Source organism: Peromyscus maniculatus, chromosome 4 (assembly GCF_049852395.1).
Source record: "Peromyscus maniculatus bairdii isolate BWxNUB_F1_BW_parent chromosome 4, HU_Pman_BW_mat_3.1, whole genome shotgun sequence".
Classification (NCBI taxonomy): Eukaryota; Metazoa; Chordata; class Mammalia; order Rodentia; family Cricetidae; genus Peromyscus; species Peromyscus maniculatus.
The window spans coordinates 44,391,177-44,411,418 of NC_134855.1; the positions used below are offsets into that span (position 1 = coordinate 44,391,177).

Below are 20,242 nucleotides of genomic sequence, written 5' to 3' on the forward strand. Positions count from 1 at the left end.
TTAGCTAAAAAGCACTTTAATCACAGTTTAAAAAATAATTGGGTTTTGAATTTTAAGACTTTCACAAAGGCCACATAAAGAAATTTTAATTAGACAAAGAGTATCACAGCAAGCCATTCTTTTATGCTAATGTTAAATAGACAAGAATGCATTTCAATATAACTGTTAAATCTATTCCAAATAGACTTGTCTCTTCAACTCTGGATGTGAGGCTATCATGATGTGAAATGAGTAAAAACACACAGCAAACAGTGTCCAGGACAGAATGGGGCAAATGGACAAGCCATGTAAGAGGCTCCTTGGGAAAGAGAGGGTTCTTCCCACTCATCCTTGACAAGGCTGATGGATCAAGATGATGTTTGCTTTATTCATGTAGCAAAAGCGTCAGTTTACCTCATTTTAATATAAACATAAGCATATCATCCTTTAAACTTGCCAGGTTCCTATAAGTTAGTAGCACCAAATAATATTGTCTAATTAAGACAAATCGAACATGAGTATATAAAAATAAAATTATGAATTCAGAATTATTTAGGTAGAGTTTGGAAAAGGACCTCAATAATGTTTGATCTTGTGCACCATCAGGATAATGGAAAGCTTTCTTTGCTTTAGTTTTTACACAGCCAGTTGTCATCTCAGCAAAAGGTGTTGCTTGAGCAAAGATGCAAAGTGGGCAGAGAAGTATTACTCAGACATATATATGTTTTAATTATTGAAATTTTTATTTAGTTTTGGTGAAATAAAAACTGTATCAATTCATTTGTTTGCTGAAAGACCCTGAGTAAATGAAAAATAATATGCATGGACTCAGTTGTTGCAATAATACACCAGATGTATTTTTGAATATTTCAAATACTTGTACATAGTCTATAGATATGATCTTTCAATAGTTTTATTTTATTATATTGCAAATAGAACAAAATATAAATTATAGTAATTATTTTTGTAGTTTATTAAATATCATGAAAAATTAATTGTGATATGGCACTATATTATAAAAAATATCTATAATCTGATATGTAATTTGTTCACTTTTATAATATGTACATACATAAATATTTTAATGGAAGGATAGATGTGCACAAATTAAAATATCCTATCTCTTTAAATAATGTGTTTTTCATGATTCATTTTTTAGGTCAATGTGCATTAATATTCTTGGGCTACATAATCAACAAAATGCCTGACTAAATACATAGTTAAATATATATATAATGGAGTAAATCTTTAAGGCCTAATAAAGGCATAAATAATCATACAATATTATTGACAGATTCTGAAATCCTAATATTTACAGTTATTTTACATAATTGTTTTATCTTGTATTTTATGCTCTTGACTTTCTATTGATATTATCAAGAGTTTCCAAGGAACCACCAGTTAGTTGTACTGTGGTAAATATCAATTTTATCTAGAGATGTGCAGAAGCCAAGTCTTCAGAGAAGATAGAAATGTGTGGATGTGTGATGAATAGGGATTCTCATCATCTTGTGATTAATTAAGGGCAAATAAAGTCAAGAATATTGATACTCTCAAAGAAAACTGAGGCTACTTATTACCGATCCTGAACTTATATCAGATGACAAATTTGAGGTGTTATAATAGACAGCATGTGCCAAAGTGGTAGAGCTCTGAGGGCAGAGATGCCAGGCACAATGGAGACATGGAAAAGATACAACTTGTTGTGGTGGTATTGTGTTTCCCAAAATATTGTGCATGCCAGTAAACTTATCTGGGGTCAGAGACAGAACAGCCACAATATTAAACATGAGGGCAGGCAGTGGTAGCACACGCCTTTAATCCTAGCATTCCAGAGGCAGAAATCCATGTGTTCAAGGATTCAGCCAAGCATGGTGACTCATGCCTTTAATCCCAGAAAGTGAGCCTTTAATCCCAGGGAGTGATGGTAGAAAGCAGAAAGGTATATAAGGCGAGAAGACCAGAAACTAGAAGCATGTGGCTGGTTAAGCATTTGATTGGTTAAGCATTCAGGCTTTTGAGCAGCAGTTCAGCTGAGACCCATGCTGGATGAGGACTCAGAGGCCTCCAGTCTGAAGAGACAAGATCAGCTGAGGATCTGGCAAGGTGAGGTAGCTGTGGCTTGTTCTGTCTCTCTGATCTACCAGCATTGACCCCAATAACTGGCCTCGGGTTTGATTTTATTAATAAGAACTTTTAAGATTCATGCTACAACTTGTCCTTCTCTGGGGCCTTTGAGTGACCTGAGATGATGCCTAATGAAACTCAAAGCAAAAAGCCTATAGCAGAGAGTGCTTGTTATAAGTATGATTTTCTTTTTATTGAACTGTACCTTTCATTAAATCATTAAGTTATTTGTAAATGGAAAGGATGCAATGTTAATTATTTTAGAAGCTAAGTGAACGATATCTAGACTACTAAAATGTGCCTGTTATTTTTTAAGTCAGGACTCTATAAAGTTATCAACTATTCACAATTCAAACTACTGATTTTTTTCTTTTAGTCTAAACTCAATACATATTTTATACACAGCAGACATGAATGGAGTAGAATTTTAAGTCTTAGCAAGTAAGAAAGTATCATGGCCTCTTCAAAACTAGTCTCACATCTTTAAGATGGTAATGCACATGGCATTCGAGTCTCCCAATCATACATATTGATTTCACAAACTTAGGTGCTTTAAAGGGGATTTTCATCACCACAAATTTTCTTGCTTATTAGTTTCTAGAATTTCACAGTTACATCATCTAATATCTCTAGCAAGGTCACCCTATAGTAGGCAAATTCTCTGTGCTGCTATGATAATTTTATTACTTCTTCCCTCCAAAAAGTATACCTTCATTTTCTGATGAGGAAACAAAAACTTGGATGTTTAAGTAATTTGGTTAAAACCATGAAATCCAGTAGTTAGGGAAGAAGGTGGAGTTGGGATCAAATGTGCAATCTAGCTCTGTAATGCCAATATTGCTTTAATTTTTGAACAGAATCACAAATCCATGCAGAATTATGAATACAGGAGACTGCTTACCTCTTTACTGTCTCCAATCCCAGACTTGTTTTGAGTCTCCTTGTTATCCAGATTTTCTATATCAGATTCTCCCGAAGCGATTGGCACAGTTTCTGAGACAGTGGGACTAGCGATCAGGGACTGGCTCTCTGATTCAGTGGCAGGGGTCTTCTCTGTGCCACTGCTCTTCTCCCTGTATCTCAGGAACGTTTGGCTGTCACTCAGTTCAGAAAGAGTGTGGCCAGAAACATTCTCTTTAACACTTGTATCATGCATTTGGTCTTCTGCTTCTGTAGGAATAGTTCTTTTTGTGCATAATATTTTAAGAAGCACGTGGTTTACTCCTTTCTTTATCCTGGCCATGGCAAGCTGAAAGTTTTTGGCTTCTTTGTTCACTTTTGGTATTGTAGCATCATATAAACTGAATGAGCTTACCAATGCCACAAAGAGGTAAAGTACCTTAAAAAAAAAAAAAAAGGAAAATGAGGCTTAATGTATCTTGATTGTTTCTTTTTATATGATTTAAAAGAGGCTTCTAATAATTCTGGTCTGCGACATGAAAACACAAATGCATCATGGTGCTCAGTGTCAGATGTGCTACCAGGATGTGTGCACAAACTTCTGTTGTTTTGTGGGTTGTTGTTGTTTATGCTGTTGTAGTTGTTTTGGTGCTACGGAATGAGCATGACGCCTTGTGACTGCTCGCAGGCATTTTACCGCCCCACCAAACAAAACTAATTTGAAGTTGCCAGCACAGCCTATGTGGTTTGATTTATTTCTTTTTCCCAGGTAGGAAAGGTTTATAGATTTCACATCAAAAGGCCACTCTAGTTTATCTTATGCCAAAGCTTGTTTCATCATGGAGACAGACTTTCTCAAATGTGAGAAAACAAATACAATCTTAGAAACAGCTAGTGTCACAAGTTTTACAGCCCAGTCCCAGGAAAAGAAACATGACCCTGTAAAGCAGAGTTTAAGCTCCAGGGAACTAGCCATGTTACTGAGTTCCACATCTAATACTTTCTAAACCACTGAGACATAGTCATTATGTAAAACATTTTCTCATGGTAAATGGATACATGCAAATTATAGACAAATAATTCAAAAATCATTGTATATTAATTGTCAAGGCAACAATAGCATGTATTTTGACTTTACTATCACTGAGAAATATAATCAGGGCCTGTTTAATTTACAGAAAATGAAGTTTTAATCCCGTCTTCAATTGTTGTGCATGTATAATACTTTTAGATTATTATTTTTCCTTCTTTTTAAAAGTGTTTTAGCAAACACAACTATAAAAAAATATCAAGTCAATTTTTAATCTGTAAAAAACATTTTAAAGAAAATTTTCATGCCTTATTATTTTCTTAGAAGCAGTGAGGGCTCCTTATTCAATTAATTTGACAAGAGTTCAATGGTAAAGAAAATGAAAGGTAAAGCTTTCTTCCTTATGTAACACAACTTGTTCACCCATTGGTTTACAGTCACATTACATTGTGTGGTCAAGTGATAATAAAAAAATCACTCTGGTGGTCAGGACAAGACTACATATCAATAACATCAGAATCTCTGGGTGTGGATTTGAGGCATGAGGACACCATTAACAATTCCCCAGGTAATGCCTGTGTGCAGGTAGGTTTGACAGTCAGGGTTACATTTAAGTGCTTCTTAAAAGTTAATGGATAAAAATACATTGGCAATAGAGTTACAAGGGGATTATGCTTCTATATGTCTGCATGGGGTTGGAGACTGCAAGGTCTAATCCTTTTCCACATGATGTCAAAGCTACTTTGGCTAACAAGGTTATGAACTAGTGCAAGTCAATATAAATATGGTGGAAATCACACATGCAATTATAAAGAAAAGATATACTAGTGATTTTATTAAACTACATGCACTTTAATATCATTATATCATAAATATAAAACTGCTAATAACACACACTCTTTTGGCATAAAACTTCAAATCCAGTATGCCTTTCTCAGTTATTGCATATCTCAAATTGGGACAATTGTATTTCAATTGATAAAATCATCAAGTACCTGCTATATTAGACAATTGAGCTATAAATCACTGGATCCCATCAACCCATCACATACAAATACATACAGTATACCAGGTATTTCCTTAAGAAAAATATAAAGCAATGCAGTACTTACCAATAAATTTCCAATTAAAATGACCATGATGTAAAAAGGAATACACCAAGACTGGCCTGCGACCTTCATACAGTCCCATAATGTCTCTATCCACTCTCCACAGAGAATTCGGAACACGTTCATGTAAGCATGGAAGAAGTCACTCATGTGCCAGCGGGGGAGCTGACAGTCTTCGTCTATGTGGCAGACACAGTCTTTGTAACTTTGACCAAACAGATTCATGCCGAACACAGCAGAGAAGTAAACGAATAAGAAGAGCAACAGGACCAAGTCTTTCAGGGCCATCAAGGTGTTACCAAGGATACGTACCAAATTCTCAAATGGTGGCCCATATTTCCCCAGTTTAATAAATCTCAACTAACAAACAAATGCAAATTAAAAGAAAAGAGAAACAACAACAAAAGGTCAGTGTTGATTATAATGCAAACTTGCATACTCAGTTTCACCAGAATTATGTAGTCATGTATATATAGCCTTTAAATTCATACCACTTTCAACATTATAATGAAAGACAAGTGACTATTTTGCATTCATAATTCATCTTACACATTTTGTAATTTTATGCACTAAATCTATTCATATGTTTTTAACCTACTTGTTAAATCCCACTCAAGATTGCACTTGTTATTGTGATATGTTTGGATTTTAATATGTGGTAGGGTAAATATACACTCTTCATTCTTGTTTTTCTTTATAACACATTGGGTATTCATAATATATTAAATTTCTCCCACATTTATACACACAGAAAATATTAAATACTAATTTCATGATGGAATTAATTTCACAGAGGATCCTAATATTTCCCTTTAGAATGTTTCAATAATGTCATTTCACGTTCAAGAAAGTGAGATATACTGTGATAAAATAAAAACTAGTTCTTAAATTCTACTTACCGGGAACAAAATAAAAACAGTTATCTCTTCAATACCTGCTAGAAAGATTTCTGTTAATCCAAAAAAGACAATTATACTGTCCAAAATATTCCATGTTACTTGGAAATACCCATATGGATGCATAGCGATGATCTTCAAAATCATTTCTATTGTATAGATTCCAATAAAAACCTAAAAGGGAACCAAACATATGTGTAAGAAGTGTTTCCAATGGCTGCACCTGACACTTGCATACAGACCTGTGAAGTGGAGTGAGCTCTATACTCTTGACTGCTGCACAGTTCTTTTCAGACCCTGGTTGGTTTCAGGGTCTGTATTATGATAAAGTTATACATTTTGTTTAATTTTCTATTTCAGGACCTCGTTTATGGAATATTATTATTTAACAAAAGCTATTCTTGAAAAACGGAGTATTTGATTAAAAGTCACTATATTTTAATAGCTCCTTTGGAGATAGAGCATATATTTTAAGACACTTAGCCACTCAACTCATGAAGAAATATAAGAAATATATATATTTATATACAATATATAATTTTATATACAATATAATATATATGTAATACAATATAATATAATGTATACACACACATATATATATATATATATATATATATATATATATATATATATATATATATATATATATATATAATAACAATTGCCAGAACAAAAAAAGAGTCTGTGAAATTGATGGAGAGTAGGGAGGGGAGAATTTGAAGGGAGGAAAGGGAAGGGGGGAAATGCTGTAATTATATTATAATCTAAAACCATACATATATGATCTAGAAAAACTCCAGAATAAACTTATAGTAATGATCGTTCAAAAGTTATACTGGCAGGAATTACTGAACTATTATTTTAACACTTTTATTTATTTTTTGACAATTGTGTATGTGTGCCTGTGTGTGTGTGTGTGTGTGTGTGTGCAGATATATGCAGAGGCCAGAAGAATCAGATTCTTGCAGAAGCTGGTGTTACAGGCAGTTTTGAGCTGCCAGATGTAGGTGCTGGAACTCTAGGAACTGAACTCAGGTCCTCTAACAGAATAGTATGCACTCTTAACCACTGAGCCAACTTGCCTGCATCCTGTTATTGTGTTAGTATCAAGGAAATGTATAGTTTGAAATGGGCTGCTGTTTTGTTTTATGTATGGTACTTAGTAACTAAATAACAAAAGGGGTTAAGAAATTTAGGCAACATACATTTGCTTGAGTGTTAACATGTTCATAAATCCATAGAAATCTATTTCATTTTCTTGCATTGTTATATGAAAAGCTATACATGAATCTCAAAGTACATTGTTAAAATGATAAACTCCAATATAAGATAAAGAGAAGCATTGGGACAAACTGGGTTTGGTAGTGCTGTAGTCAGGATTCAGAATTCAGAAGAAGACTGCCAGTGTTATTACCACACCCCTGCTCTATGTTTATTATAGGATAGCCATACCTAGAATGTATGTTTGGGAATGAAAAAACACTAAATCAAATCAATGAAACCCACTTAATTTCATTGCCAGGGGGCAGGCCAGGATTCCAAATTTAAGTGACAGAATTTTGAACTCAAATTGTAAAAATGTTGATTAAAACAGTATTTGCAATGTAGGGACAGGAATGAACATGATAGAAACATAACATCTCATTCAACACCAATACAATCTATACCTACAACATCAGAGGGTTTGTAAGTTAAACAATGAGGTTAGCAATTATTAAAAAAAACTAAAACTATGAATGAAAACAATGTATGATGAGGTCTTACCAAGTTTCCAATTGTGAGGAAATACATGATCTCCTCACTCATTGGAAAATGTTCAAGGGCTAGGAAACATATGTTTAAAATGATGCATATGACAATGAAAAGATCAGCAAATGGTTGTGCTATAATTCCATCAGCCAACTTGCTCAGTTTTATCCAACAGGGGCAGCAGTCCCAGATGCAGCATGTTTTAGTAAACTTTTGCCAACACAGTGGGCATTTCTTCCTGGATATTTCTGGTTCTGAAAAGAAAGATAAGGAAAACCCATTATTGAAAAAATGTTTAAATTTTTGATAGCAGACAAATTAAATGTTTTCATGCAAATGGTGCTACAGATCTTGATTTTCTGTCTGGAATTAGCAATCACAAATAGTCTATACTAATACATAACAAAGTAAAATTCATGTCCTCTATTTTGTTTATGATTACTGAGCTAAAAACTGTAATGTAAATGAAGCAAACAACGTATTAGTAGGAAAACAAAGTTCTCACAAGCCAAGTATGAGTGAGAATAACATGATTTTAAAATTCTAGATTTATATGCTTTACATTATAATAGCTTCTGAAATCATCTGTGATAAAGAACCGTTGGATATATGTAAAAACAAAAACTTATTTGAATCTAAAGAACCCTGAGATATCATAATTATACAAGTGATCTTTGAAGAATATGGGATTAGGGTAAAGACCTCTACAATCAAAGTCCAGATGTAACCTTCCATCCCTACAGAAGTACTATCAGTCTGAAGCTGCCCAGGAGAAATACTAACTTGTTACATTAATTTGTGGTGAAAATCTGAACCATGGAAACTGCAGTGTGCAATTAATTGAAAAGACAAACTGCTCCTGTGGATCTAATTAGCAATGCATAGATTTTCAGATGATACTGAAACTTAGCCCATTACAAGAGCAACACGAGGTGGATACAAAATGATTATGCTAAATACTGAAAATGATACTCTACAGCTGTGATTTAATTCTACCTCCTTACGTATGTGTCTATTTCTCTCAAATTCAACTGGCACCACACGCGGTCTGTGATTATTCATTGGTACATTTTAATGACATTTTCCAATGTTGAAGAAACCTTATTCTGAATGTTTCTATATTGCTCATCCTAATTGCCTCACGCTTTTACTTATATTTTGCTTGCTACCACCTAGATTATAAAGAAACTGCCCAATCTTGTAAGAACAGATTTTGCAATTAGTTCCTCCATTACTGAGTAGAGTTCAAGTTGTTTTTCACTTTACCTCCTTTCTGTCTGAGGGTAGTCTCTTCCAGGATATCCAATGTAGTGTTCATCGAAGTTGGTGATCTTTTCTTCATTTCTATTTCTGTAGTTTTCATCTAAAAGAATTTCAATGGGTTTTGTAGTAGCTAGTTCCTCACCCCCACACCTTTACAATGGACGTTAACAAAACATAGAATTTGGCCTTTCTACAGCCTCTTGCCTCCAGGGTCTTTCTGTGTTCCATCGCTAGTCTTCAAATGGTATTGGCCATAATAGAATTATTTATAATTAGTTGTGCAATAAATGCTAAAATTTGAAGGCAGTCAAATGTTCTACTCTGAGCTGAATAATAAACAGAACAGAGTAGTAAATGTTAGCAGTGCTATCTATAGTTAAAAATAATTTAATAAATTTTACCGGATAATTATGGAATATCCAGTTGCCAAATATTCTACAGAGTAATCAGAATATTTCCCTAAGACTATAATCCTTTTGCTCAGGGACATACTAATATTATAACTTGGCCAATTCTCTCAATACAATTAAAATTATTGGGAAATATGATTAACTCTTAAAGAATCTACAGTAGTGGAATGCATTTAAAGGGTTGTTTGGATGGAATGTGCAGGACAGTAAATGAGTGGAACTTATCTAACTCCATAAAGGTATAATTTATTCCAGAGCCTCATGTCCCTTCAGTAATGCTTCCAACATATTCTGTGCTTTGTTTATCTTCTATGTGTTTGTCATCTATTTATTGTTTGTGTGTATGTGTGTGTGTGGGTTGTGGGTGTGTATAGGTGTGTGTGTAAGTGTGGGTTTGGGGTATATGTAGGTGTGTGTGTGTGAGTGTGAGTTCGTGTGTGTAGGTATGTGTGTGAGTGAGAATTTGTGTGTGTGTAGGTGTATGAGAGTCTGTGTGTGTGTGTGTGTGTGTGTGTGTGTGTGTGTGTGTGTGTGTGTGTGTACATGACACAGCGCACATGTGAAAGTCAGAGGACATAGTTTTTCTGGAGTCAGTTCTCTTTTCTGCCATGTGGGTCCCTGACATGAAACTCAGGCTACCAGTCTTGCTTGGGTTTTGCCAATTTTTGAAACAATCCTAAAAAGTTCTTGCATTAGAAACCTACTTTAAAATCCCAGGCTTTGTTTTACAGATTCTTCAGTTTTACCCAATCAAAACAATTGAAGGGAGAACCAAAGAAATCTTCTGGGATGGTATGTTGAAGTGCATACCCAGTAATGTTAAAACTGTCGCACAAGTCTAGAGATGACCAGCAGTTACAGTCTACCAATATACCAGACTCTGATTGACATAGTCTGCTACTTGTCAAATTCTGATATTGTGCATCTGATGCAACTAAATAGAGATCAAGGATATCACAGCATTCACCTCAGTATCTATTAATAATCTCCAAATTTCATAGCAGGTAGAGGCAGATGATATTAAGGGCAATTATCTCACATACTGAGTTTCATCATGAAAATGAGACCCTCCAGATAGATCTACAGAGCATCATCCTTTACTTTATAATTAGATTAAAATGCATACTAAAATTTAAGCTGTCAGGTTAGTTGTTTACTCAAACTACACATATTTAAGAAAATATTTTAGCTGAATTGCAAGGTTATATAAAACTGATATTCTGACATACAATTTCTAGGAGACAAAATTCAACAGAAGCAAAATTTCTTTTTGTCCTTGAGATAACTCAGGGATTCTGATGATACATAGTTTTTCTCCCTATTAGACCAAGAGTTTTGTGCAAATATTATACTGCACTTACATTTATCAAAGCTTATTCCCAATATTTAGAGAACTGTCAATACTTTGATTAATTAGATAAGTGCCATTAGGATGACAGCTTAGAGGTACCCCACACTTTTTAAATTACTTGCATTACTCTGATTTTTAAATATCCCACTCTTTTCCTAAGGTTTTATCAGCAGCTAATGGTGTATAGGAGAATTGTCCATGTAAACTGTCATTTTAGAATCCTACTGCTTTAGCACTGGGCTATAAGAACTGTTAGGTAGCTAGCAGGGGCCACCAGATTAGAGGTTATTGAAAATGAACTACTCTAACATAGAGGACTTTGGACCACATCCCCAGCTCAGCTGCCCACATCCAACACTAGAAAGGGAAGCTTCACAAATGCCCCTATAAGGATTTAAATACCAGACAGGAAAATGGATCAGAACTTCTCTGAGACCCATCAATGGAACCTATTTCTTCCTGGTCAAAAGAATGGAATCTGAATTCTACCTCTGCATCTGGATGGAGACATGACATTCTGATTGGTCTCCAAAATTAGAACATCTCATACCTTTGTCTTCTTCATTAAGAGTTATGTTTCATAAAATTACATTTTATTATTATGAACTAGTTTACATATTATGTGAGGCATCTTTTCCTATAAATGTCATGTGTTTTATCTGGTTGTGGTGTATAATCACTGAAGGATGGAGCCTGAGGAAGGAGAATAAACATCTTGTACTACATGAATGAGTTCTAGGCCAGTCTCAATTACATTGTGAGACTTTATGTTAATAGAGAAACAAAACAAAAAATAGAGATCAAGCATTATTACTCTGTAATTCTGACTGTGATAAATCAAAGCTATCTTTTATATGCTCTATGATACTGATGATAACCTTACTAACATTTCTTCTCATAACATGTTTTGCTGTCTAAAAATATTAAAGCACTACACATTGTTTTCTGTGTGTTCCATTTGGGCTTTATCCCACTTGTACAACAGGTAATATATATGGTATGTATTTTTTTGATAAAGAAGCTGATGTTTCCAAGATTGATAGAGTTGATGAATATCATGTGTCTATTATGTGGCTAAAATGAACTAAAGCCCACATTTATTTGACTGTACCATTGTGTTTTTAGTCAACAATATTTTCTGCTTTCCTACAGTATGAGAATTTGTCTCATGTAGGCCATCTCTTTCTAATCCCATCTTTAGAACCAGAACTTGACCCATTTCAAAAGGTCACTTAGTAGTTGAATTCTTTTCTCCTGGCATGTTATTATGTATAAATACAAATGGAAAGAAAAGAGATCTTATTAAAATGGATTTTACTTTCTTTTGCCAGAAAATTCTACATGGGAAATGTTCTAGGATTTTGTTAGTCTTTGTAACTGAAATATTTTAATAAAAACCAGGAAAGTTTCATTAAAACTAAATTTTACCAAAGTGAAAGAAGAAACAAGGAAATTCCGATGTTCTTTCATAATCAGAGCTATTTCATAATCAGAGCTAATAGAACACTTCATCTGGGAATAAGAGAAGTATTGTTAAGTTGTTGGGTACATTGAGATGTAGTGGCAAGCTCTTGAGATTCTGAAATTCCACTTTAAAACAAATTACACAGTCAACATGTCCTTCAGATTCTATGAGTTCAATCTGAAGTCTTGGAACTTGTAGAGACAGAAAGCTTTTGTAATTTCCTTCCCTACTACTTACTTATGAGTGATAATAGCCTCTTTTTGTACATGTTTTGTTCATACAGTCCATAATTACTTCTTGTTCAATGGCATGCATGTTATGGGTACAAGAGTCTATGAAGTCACTGGGCACATTCCTACATCCTGTTATTCAAGTCCTACTTGGGGTACAGTTATTTCCCAAAGATTCTTCAGTGTTGATCACTATTTGTATGGAGGGGTTAATCTTAAGCGGCTTTTCACTCCGAAGTAATTTTTGTATTAATGAAGCTCTCAGCTAGCCTTCCTCCAATTTCTAATGTCAGACCATTATTGGCCTTCTAGTTTCCCCTAACTATTTTCTCTTTCTACAGAAGAATTCTCAAATGTATTTCCTCTCTAAATTTTGTTTTCTGTCTCAATTAACCAATTTCTAGTCTTCCTGTAAAGTATTTAATGGAAGAGGTGTGACCACTTCCAATACCATAACCAACTCTTTGTTGCATTTTTCTGACTCCTCATTCCTATTCACAAATGTATATTCATTTTAAAAAGGATTGTATACAATCTCCTGAACACCACTTCTGCTAAAACTTTCAGATTCACAGACTGAATTTTTATAGGAGGCTAATGATCTGGAAAATTATTTAGGTATAAGACTAGGGGATTTAAAATTAGAGTAAAATATTATTAGTTTTTATTATTATGAATTTAATTATCCATGGATAAAATACTTTCATATATCATGTTGTCACTTGTTTCTTGGGTAGGCCAGAAGTTAATTTTTTTTGCTTTTCCGACATTAGCACTGTATTTTTTAACCATTCTTAAGTATTTTATAGCAAAAATTGAGGGAGTCATCATTTAAAATTGAGCATGCAGTTTAAAGCTAATTCTGATGTGCTATTTAAAGCAAGTTCGAATTAATAAATTACATTTCTATTAAGAGAAGTTAAGTTATAAGAAGACAACATATCAAGACTTTCTCATTAGCAGTAATGCAAATTTGGGTCAACAATTATACATATAAAATTCAAATACATTGGTTATTCTTACCCCATTATATTAAGATAGAAGAAGTATATAAAGGCCAGTGAAGTAAAAAAGCAAAAATGAGTCCCTTTTAGCAAAACCACACCATGAAATGCTTATTTTAAATGAAATGTGTGTGTGTGTTATGTGTTTGTGCTTGTGTGTGTGTGTGTGTGGTTTGTGCTTGTGTGTGTGTGTGTGTGCGCGCGCGCGCGCGCGCGCGTGTGTGTGTGTGTGTGTGTGTATGTGTGCTATTTGTGTACATTGGATACATGTGCCTGGGAGGTCCAGAAGAGAATATTATAGAGTCCCTAGGAGCTGTAATTTCAGGTAGTTGTGCTGACGGATATGGATACTAGGCATGACACTCACATCTGCAGGAACAGTACATGATTAGCCATCTTTCCAGCCCCAACCAAAGCACCTTTTTCCCCTGATAGTGTACAATACACAAATAGGATCGTCTATCAGAAGGCCATATACTCCAAGACTTCAAGAAGTTCTTCTAATATTATGAATCGTAAAATGATAAATTTGTACCTCAGCTGCTTCATTTCCTTCCTCCTGTTCTTTCATAGTCTGTTGAAATTTAGGTTCCGTGTCTCTGGGTTTCTCAGAAGTTCTCTGCTTTTCCTTTTCATAGGTCATAATAAGTATGCCCAAGAACAAACTGGCCATATAAAAGGCAAACCAGAAGCTGATCACAACAAAAAATATCATGTAGATCTTCCCTGAAGCATAAAGGATCTGTGGAGAGGTTGGGACACAGAAGAAAGAGAGAACTACTATTTATCCTTATCTTTCTATGTTTTCCTCATTTAAGAAAAAAATAATTTTTATTAAAGTAATTTAGTCATAAATTCAACATAATCAAGGCATAATTCATGTCTTTAGGTATTACCTGAATAAATAAACAAAAACTACTTCAGTTTTAAATATACACCTATGGTATAAGATATAGGCAATCAAATGAAGAGATAAAATTAGGAATTCCCTCAATTTAGGGTGAATATTTGATTCAAGTCTTCATTACCAGAGTAAACACACCAAGGGAAAATCCTGGCCCTGTGCAATAAAGAAGCTGGAAAATACCAAACAGAAAATGCATTCTCTCTTTAAGTATAAGAAACTTTCAAAATGTGCTACAAAGATCCTTTTCTCTGCTCATTAATTTATGGGAAATTAACAATGTGCAAACTCAGGCTGATAAGAGAGGTGTTTCTCAGTCAATCAGAGCCTAGTTCTGATGAAGTCTTTAGGGAAAACTGATTAGAATACATGAGACTAATGTGATATAATTACAAAAAATATTTATGGATAGTTGAATATAGAATTTTATATTTTTGAACTGAACAATATTATCTTTGATTTCACAATAATTACATATGCTAGATCAAAACAAATTTAGAAAAATGTAAGTAGAAAATACAATTGATTTATATCCAATGATTAATGTGTATGAATGCAACTAAATGAAATATTCTTTTTATTTTTAAGCATACATTTGAATAAATAAAAAAATATTATCTAAGGAAAATATTTTATGACTAAAGAAGTTTAAGTTAGAGTAATAAGAAATGGCAAATTTATTCTGACAATATCTTATTTACTTAGAACATGTTAGTCTTTAAAAAGTGATTTTAATAACCTGTTAGTACATTAGATAATTATTAATTATTTGATTAAATATTTATACCACTTAAGTAGCTGCTATTAACACTAATCCATTCAGTGGCCAGGAGTGAACAGTTTAGGATTTGCTATAGGTCATAAACAATAAGGATCGTATATTTCTTGTCTTATCCAGTAACACTTGTATGTGATATTTAATACTATTTTCAATAGGCATCTAATAGTTACTTTGGAAATACTGTTCACAATCTTAGATGTAGTATAGATTAGATTTTTAACATATGATTATAATATAGGTTAAAGTATACACACACAAACATACACACACACACACATATGTGTATATCTTATGTATATGTGTGTGTGTGTGTGTGTGTGTCCCCTTTTTTAATGTAGGAGTTGTTATACAGCTCAGGCCAGCTAGTATCAAATTTACAATCCTCTTGCCTCAGTGGCTAGCATTGCAGGTGTGCACCACCCATCTAGACTCAAAATATAAGTTTTTGTTAGAGTAACGGGGAAATTCTTGTTTTCTTAGGTCTCATTGTAAGATTGGCCAGTCTAGAACTGATTTCTTGGGGTTTGTATGAGGATAAAATGAAGCAAGCAAACAGAGTCCTTAGTACACGGTAAAGCCACAATAAACTTTAACTATTCTGTTGAACTCAACTGTGTTCATGAGGGCTGGAAACATTTTGCTCATATCTGTTCTAATGTGTTTCAAGGAATACCTGGGTCAAACATAATATTGTATAAAACATGAGCTGTACTATTTGGGAACAACTACAAAATTTCTGAAGACTTGGACAATTGAGTTTAGAGAAATGATAAATAAAATCTACCATCAAATTAGCAATAATTGCACAATAAAGATGCAGGGATCAGAAATTAAAGTCATGAGTATACTCTAAGCCTGAATGCCTACCATATTCTCTTCCATTTTCCATTTAAAGGGTTGACTTTAAAATAATGCTACTAGATAGTTTTATAATACATTCTTGATTGTAAAAAAAACAAGGGCTTCATTATTATACAGATTGATGTAGTGCACAACATTTCACTTACTGTTGTTTTTCTTAAATTAATATAAGACAAAATCTTTTTGGGAAAGCTTGCTTCCTAATGAGGGAAATATCTGAACAAATACTTAAAATGGCACATTATGAGGATGAGTACACTGCATTTTTTCTGAAAGGCATGAGGGGAAAGCCCAAAAGGGAGTTTGACTCTTATTCATGATGGAAGAAAACTATAATTTTTGTGGAGTTTAAAATATACATGGAAACAAGTACAAGAAAAGATCACTCAGGAAAAGTCTTATTTCATTATCAAACACAGCAGATATCTTAAAGGGCACTATATCATACATATGGGCTTTGAACAAAAGTCCAAAGACGAACACACATAATAAAAAAGTATTTTGAGGGAAGGTAATTTAGTAAAGTAGCAAGACACTTTTAGAAATAAGAAGCTCTAAGTGCCGTGGAAGAAGCACAGACACTTGTCATAAATGGTAGGAAATAAAAATGTAAACACTGCCATAATAAAGTTAGAAAATCAGTTTACACAACAAAAATATGTTACTTGAGAAATTAATAACTTTCTTTTGGCACACAACTTTAACACTAGCCCTCAGGAGGCAGAAGCAGGTAGATATCTATTAGTTCAAGTCCAGCCTATCTACACAGAGAGCTCCAGGCCAGCCAGCTATACAGAGACTCTGTTTTAAAAAACAAATAACAACAACAACAAAAGAAAAAACAAAAATAATAAAACAAGAAACAAACAAGCAAATAAGAAACTCAGAATACAAGTTCTACTTTATACATGTGTAGTATGCTTGATTTCCATTTAGAAATATATTATCAACCTATGCTTAAAATGCATTACATTATTCAATCATTTTTAAAGACTTATTTTAGTTTTAAATTTCTCTCTCTCTCTCTCTCTCTCTCTCTCTCTCTCTCTCTCTCTCTCTCTCTCTCTCTCTCTCTCTTTCTGTATGTGTGTGGTCTGCATGTGTGTTTTCACACATACTTGGAGGTGCATACAGAGATAAGAAGAGAGCACCAAATTCCCTGAAGCTGGAGATATAGGGGTTTGTGAGCCACCTGATAAAGGTCCTGGGAAACAAATTCAGGTCCTTTGGAAGACCAGAAAGTTCTCTAATCTACTGAGCAATCTCTGCAGACTATCTCCTATCATTTTTAAGGACCACATGTGCACTCATAGACACACATCACAGTTCAGACATAATAGAAATAAGTATTAGGTATGTGACTTGCTACAGAACACTATTCTTCAAACATAACTACTGTCATTTTCACCAAAGCTTGAGAGACTCTCTGCTAGAGACCCTCACTATCAGACCTAGTGACTGCTGACATTGTAGATGGGGATGGTTATTGGAACCTCACCTGAGACTATAGCCATTCTCTATTGTACTGTATACAAGCACTCTATATATAATTCTGCCCTAAAGGTATATGTGTCCAAGTAGACTCTGGAGGTTCTATAACATATGAATGTGGATTTTGGTCTATCAAGGGCACCCTATCTCAGGGGTTAAGACATTCAAAAAAATTATTTATTTATTACATAATTACATATACAGTACTCTGTCTGCATGTGTGCCTGCATGCCAGAAGAGGACATCAGACCTCATAGATGGTTGTGAGCCACCCTGTGCTTACTGGGAATTGAATTCAGGGCCTCTGGAAGAACAGCCAGTGCTCTTAACCTCTGAGCCATATCTTCAGCCAAAGACATTTGTTTATATTGACCAAGTGAAACACCTCTCTAAACACAACATATGTTTAAAAGAAGAATATTCTCAACTCTATAAAACTTTTACAATTCAGAGTGACAACTCTTTCTTCTGTTATCTTCTAATATTAGCTACCCTGCTTTGGAAAATAACATCATATAACTCACAGTAATGAAGATGGTCTTTAAAGGAACTCTGAACCTTTATCATAGCAAGTGTCATCCCTTCCTGAGATACTGCCACACAAAATTAATGATGAGGGCAAATTCTTAAAATTTGGATATTGTGTTCATAACAAGACTTCTGTCATCACAACTGCAGCACTGGTTAATATTTAAGTAGAAAGCATAAAATGAAATAAAAATAAATAGAAAATTTCACTTAACAAATTAATACTCAATAATTATTACATAGAAATTCACTTTGTAAATATCAGATATATCAAACATGTCAGCATTACGGCCTTTGGAGCAGGAAAGTGAGCTCCAGTGGGTACATTTGGAAATTTGGAGACCTTATTAAATTCACTCAAATTTTACTTTCTTATATAAAAAATAAGTAAACATATGTTCTCAATAAATTCATGCAGGGCTGAAAGTGTATATGTTGCATATGTGCTTATTGTGTCTGACCAGGCAAATACCATAACTCAGCATGACACACACACCACAGCAGATGACTGTTTCCATTAGGACTGTGTGGCTGGTAGTGCTAAGGCTTCTGCCACTGCCCGGTGTGCAGAAAAAATATGAGAATGCAAGGGGCAAGATCAGACTCCCAAATCTGAGTGTTTTCACTATTGAATTGTATCACTTTGGCACCACTGAAAAGCTGGAATGCCCTAAGTGAGACCCTTGTAAACTAGGGTCTATGCGTTGACCGTGGAGCATTGTAAAGATGAACTATTAAAGACCAAACACAGACAGGGCACAGGAGTTGATGGAGAGTTTCACATTCAGTAGCTATGATTCTTGGCTTTGTCTTTGAATTCTTCTTCATAAAAATCCACCCTCCTCTGTCTTTGTGTGTGTGTGTGTGTGTGTGTGTGTGTGTGTGTGTGTAGTCACAATTTCTTTTTAACAACTTGATTACATTTTGGATTGTATTATGCGAGGATGGAGAAGATAACTTTAACACCTGCAGATTATGCTATCTGCAGAATATCTCAGGTTATCTCTTCTTACCTGGTGATAAAGCAATTCAGGGTAATCCTGGGTCATCAATCGAAACAAAGCAAGTAAGGCCCAACCAAAATTGTCAAAACTCGTGAAGCCATCATCAGGATTGCTGCCCTCTTTCACACACACATAACCTTCAGGACATTGGCTAAAGAAGACAAAAAAAGAAAGGAATGTCCCCTATCAAGTAACTTTCAGGCAAAGGAGCAATCAGAAATACTATCTACACTCTGCCCAACAGCATAGAGCTATCCCCTGCACAAAGGTAAAAATTGTCTTTTTAAAGAAAACACTAAAATCAGTTGATAAGTATTCTCAAGTTGGCTTTTAAGGAGCCATTCTTTAAAGATTGATTTAATTGACAAAAATGTATATATTTATCACATATATGCTTTATATAGCTATACATTGTTGAATGGCTAATTTAGGCTAATATTTGCATAGTTCATAAATCTACAGTAACCATCGCAAGAATACTTACCAGGTTCAAGAATATAATGTACTGTTATTATTCATAATTTTTGTTGTTCAAAATCAAATTGAAGAAGCTGCAAATGTGGCTCAGCAGTAAACTGTTTGTCTAGCATTTTGAGTCCTTGAGTTCAAGCCATAACACCATAACACAGGAGAGAGAGAGAGAGAGAGAGAGAGAGAGAGAGAGAGAGAGAGAGAGAGAGAGAGAGAGAGAGAGAGAGGCAGAGGCAGAGGCAGAGGCAGAGAGAGGAGGTGGGGAGAGTGGAAAGATTGGAAAATCTCTGAATGTTGTAGTGAAAGTATAAATATTAAAAAATAGCACTGATAAAAATAAACTACAATATTTGAGGGCTTAATTTTCAAGTGAGCTCACCTCAGAACCTCAGTTTCCATTATTTGAGGGTGAGAAAACATTTGTCACATTAATAATTGAAAAGCAGAGTGAGAACTTGTGGAAAAGAGCACATTAAATATTTATTTCCTTCCCTTTCAGGGAGTTCTCAAACTTTTATCTATATAAGGTTGGAGTAACATGGCTCATTATGGTATTGGCTCAATAAATGCTATTTTCTTCTATACAAGCCTTTGTGTAGTTTCTCCCTGACACTATTTTGGGGTTGGCCAATTTATGTGCCTTAGATACACAAGGGGCGAAGCAGTGGTTTAAAAACACTTGTATA

The 20,242-nt window shown here is 34.3% G+C and overlaps 1 protein-coding gene across 4 annotated transcripts in view; it reads right to left on the reverse strand.

Moving 5' to 3' along the window:
• Scn7a (sodium voltage-gated channel alpha subunit 7) overlaps positions 1-20,242 on the reverse strand; it is an 83,853-nt gene that overhangs the window by 22,213 nt on the left and 41,398 nt on the right. For all 4 annotated transcript variants that reach the window (XM_076569588.1, XM_015995999.3, XM_042275398.2 and 1 more), the window contains exons 9-15: positions 19,095-19,236; positions 14,052-14,258; positions 9,060-9,156; positions 7,809-8,047; positions 6,045-6,215; positions 5,149-5,505; positions 3,008-3,445 (exon numbers count right to left, since the gene is read on the reverse strand). In XM_076569588.1, the coding sequence (XP_076425703.1) occupies positions 3,008-3,445; positions 5,149-5,505; positions 6,045-6,215; positions 7,809-8,047; positions 9,060-9,156; positions 14,052-14,258; positions 19,095-19,236 (1,651 nt within the window). The remainder of the gene's footprint in view (positions 1-3,007; positions 3,446-5,148; positions 5,506-6,044; positions 6,216-7,808; positions 8,048-9,059; positions 9,157-14,051; positions 14,259-19,094; positions 19,237-20,242) is intronic.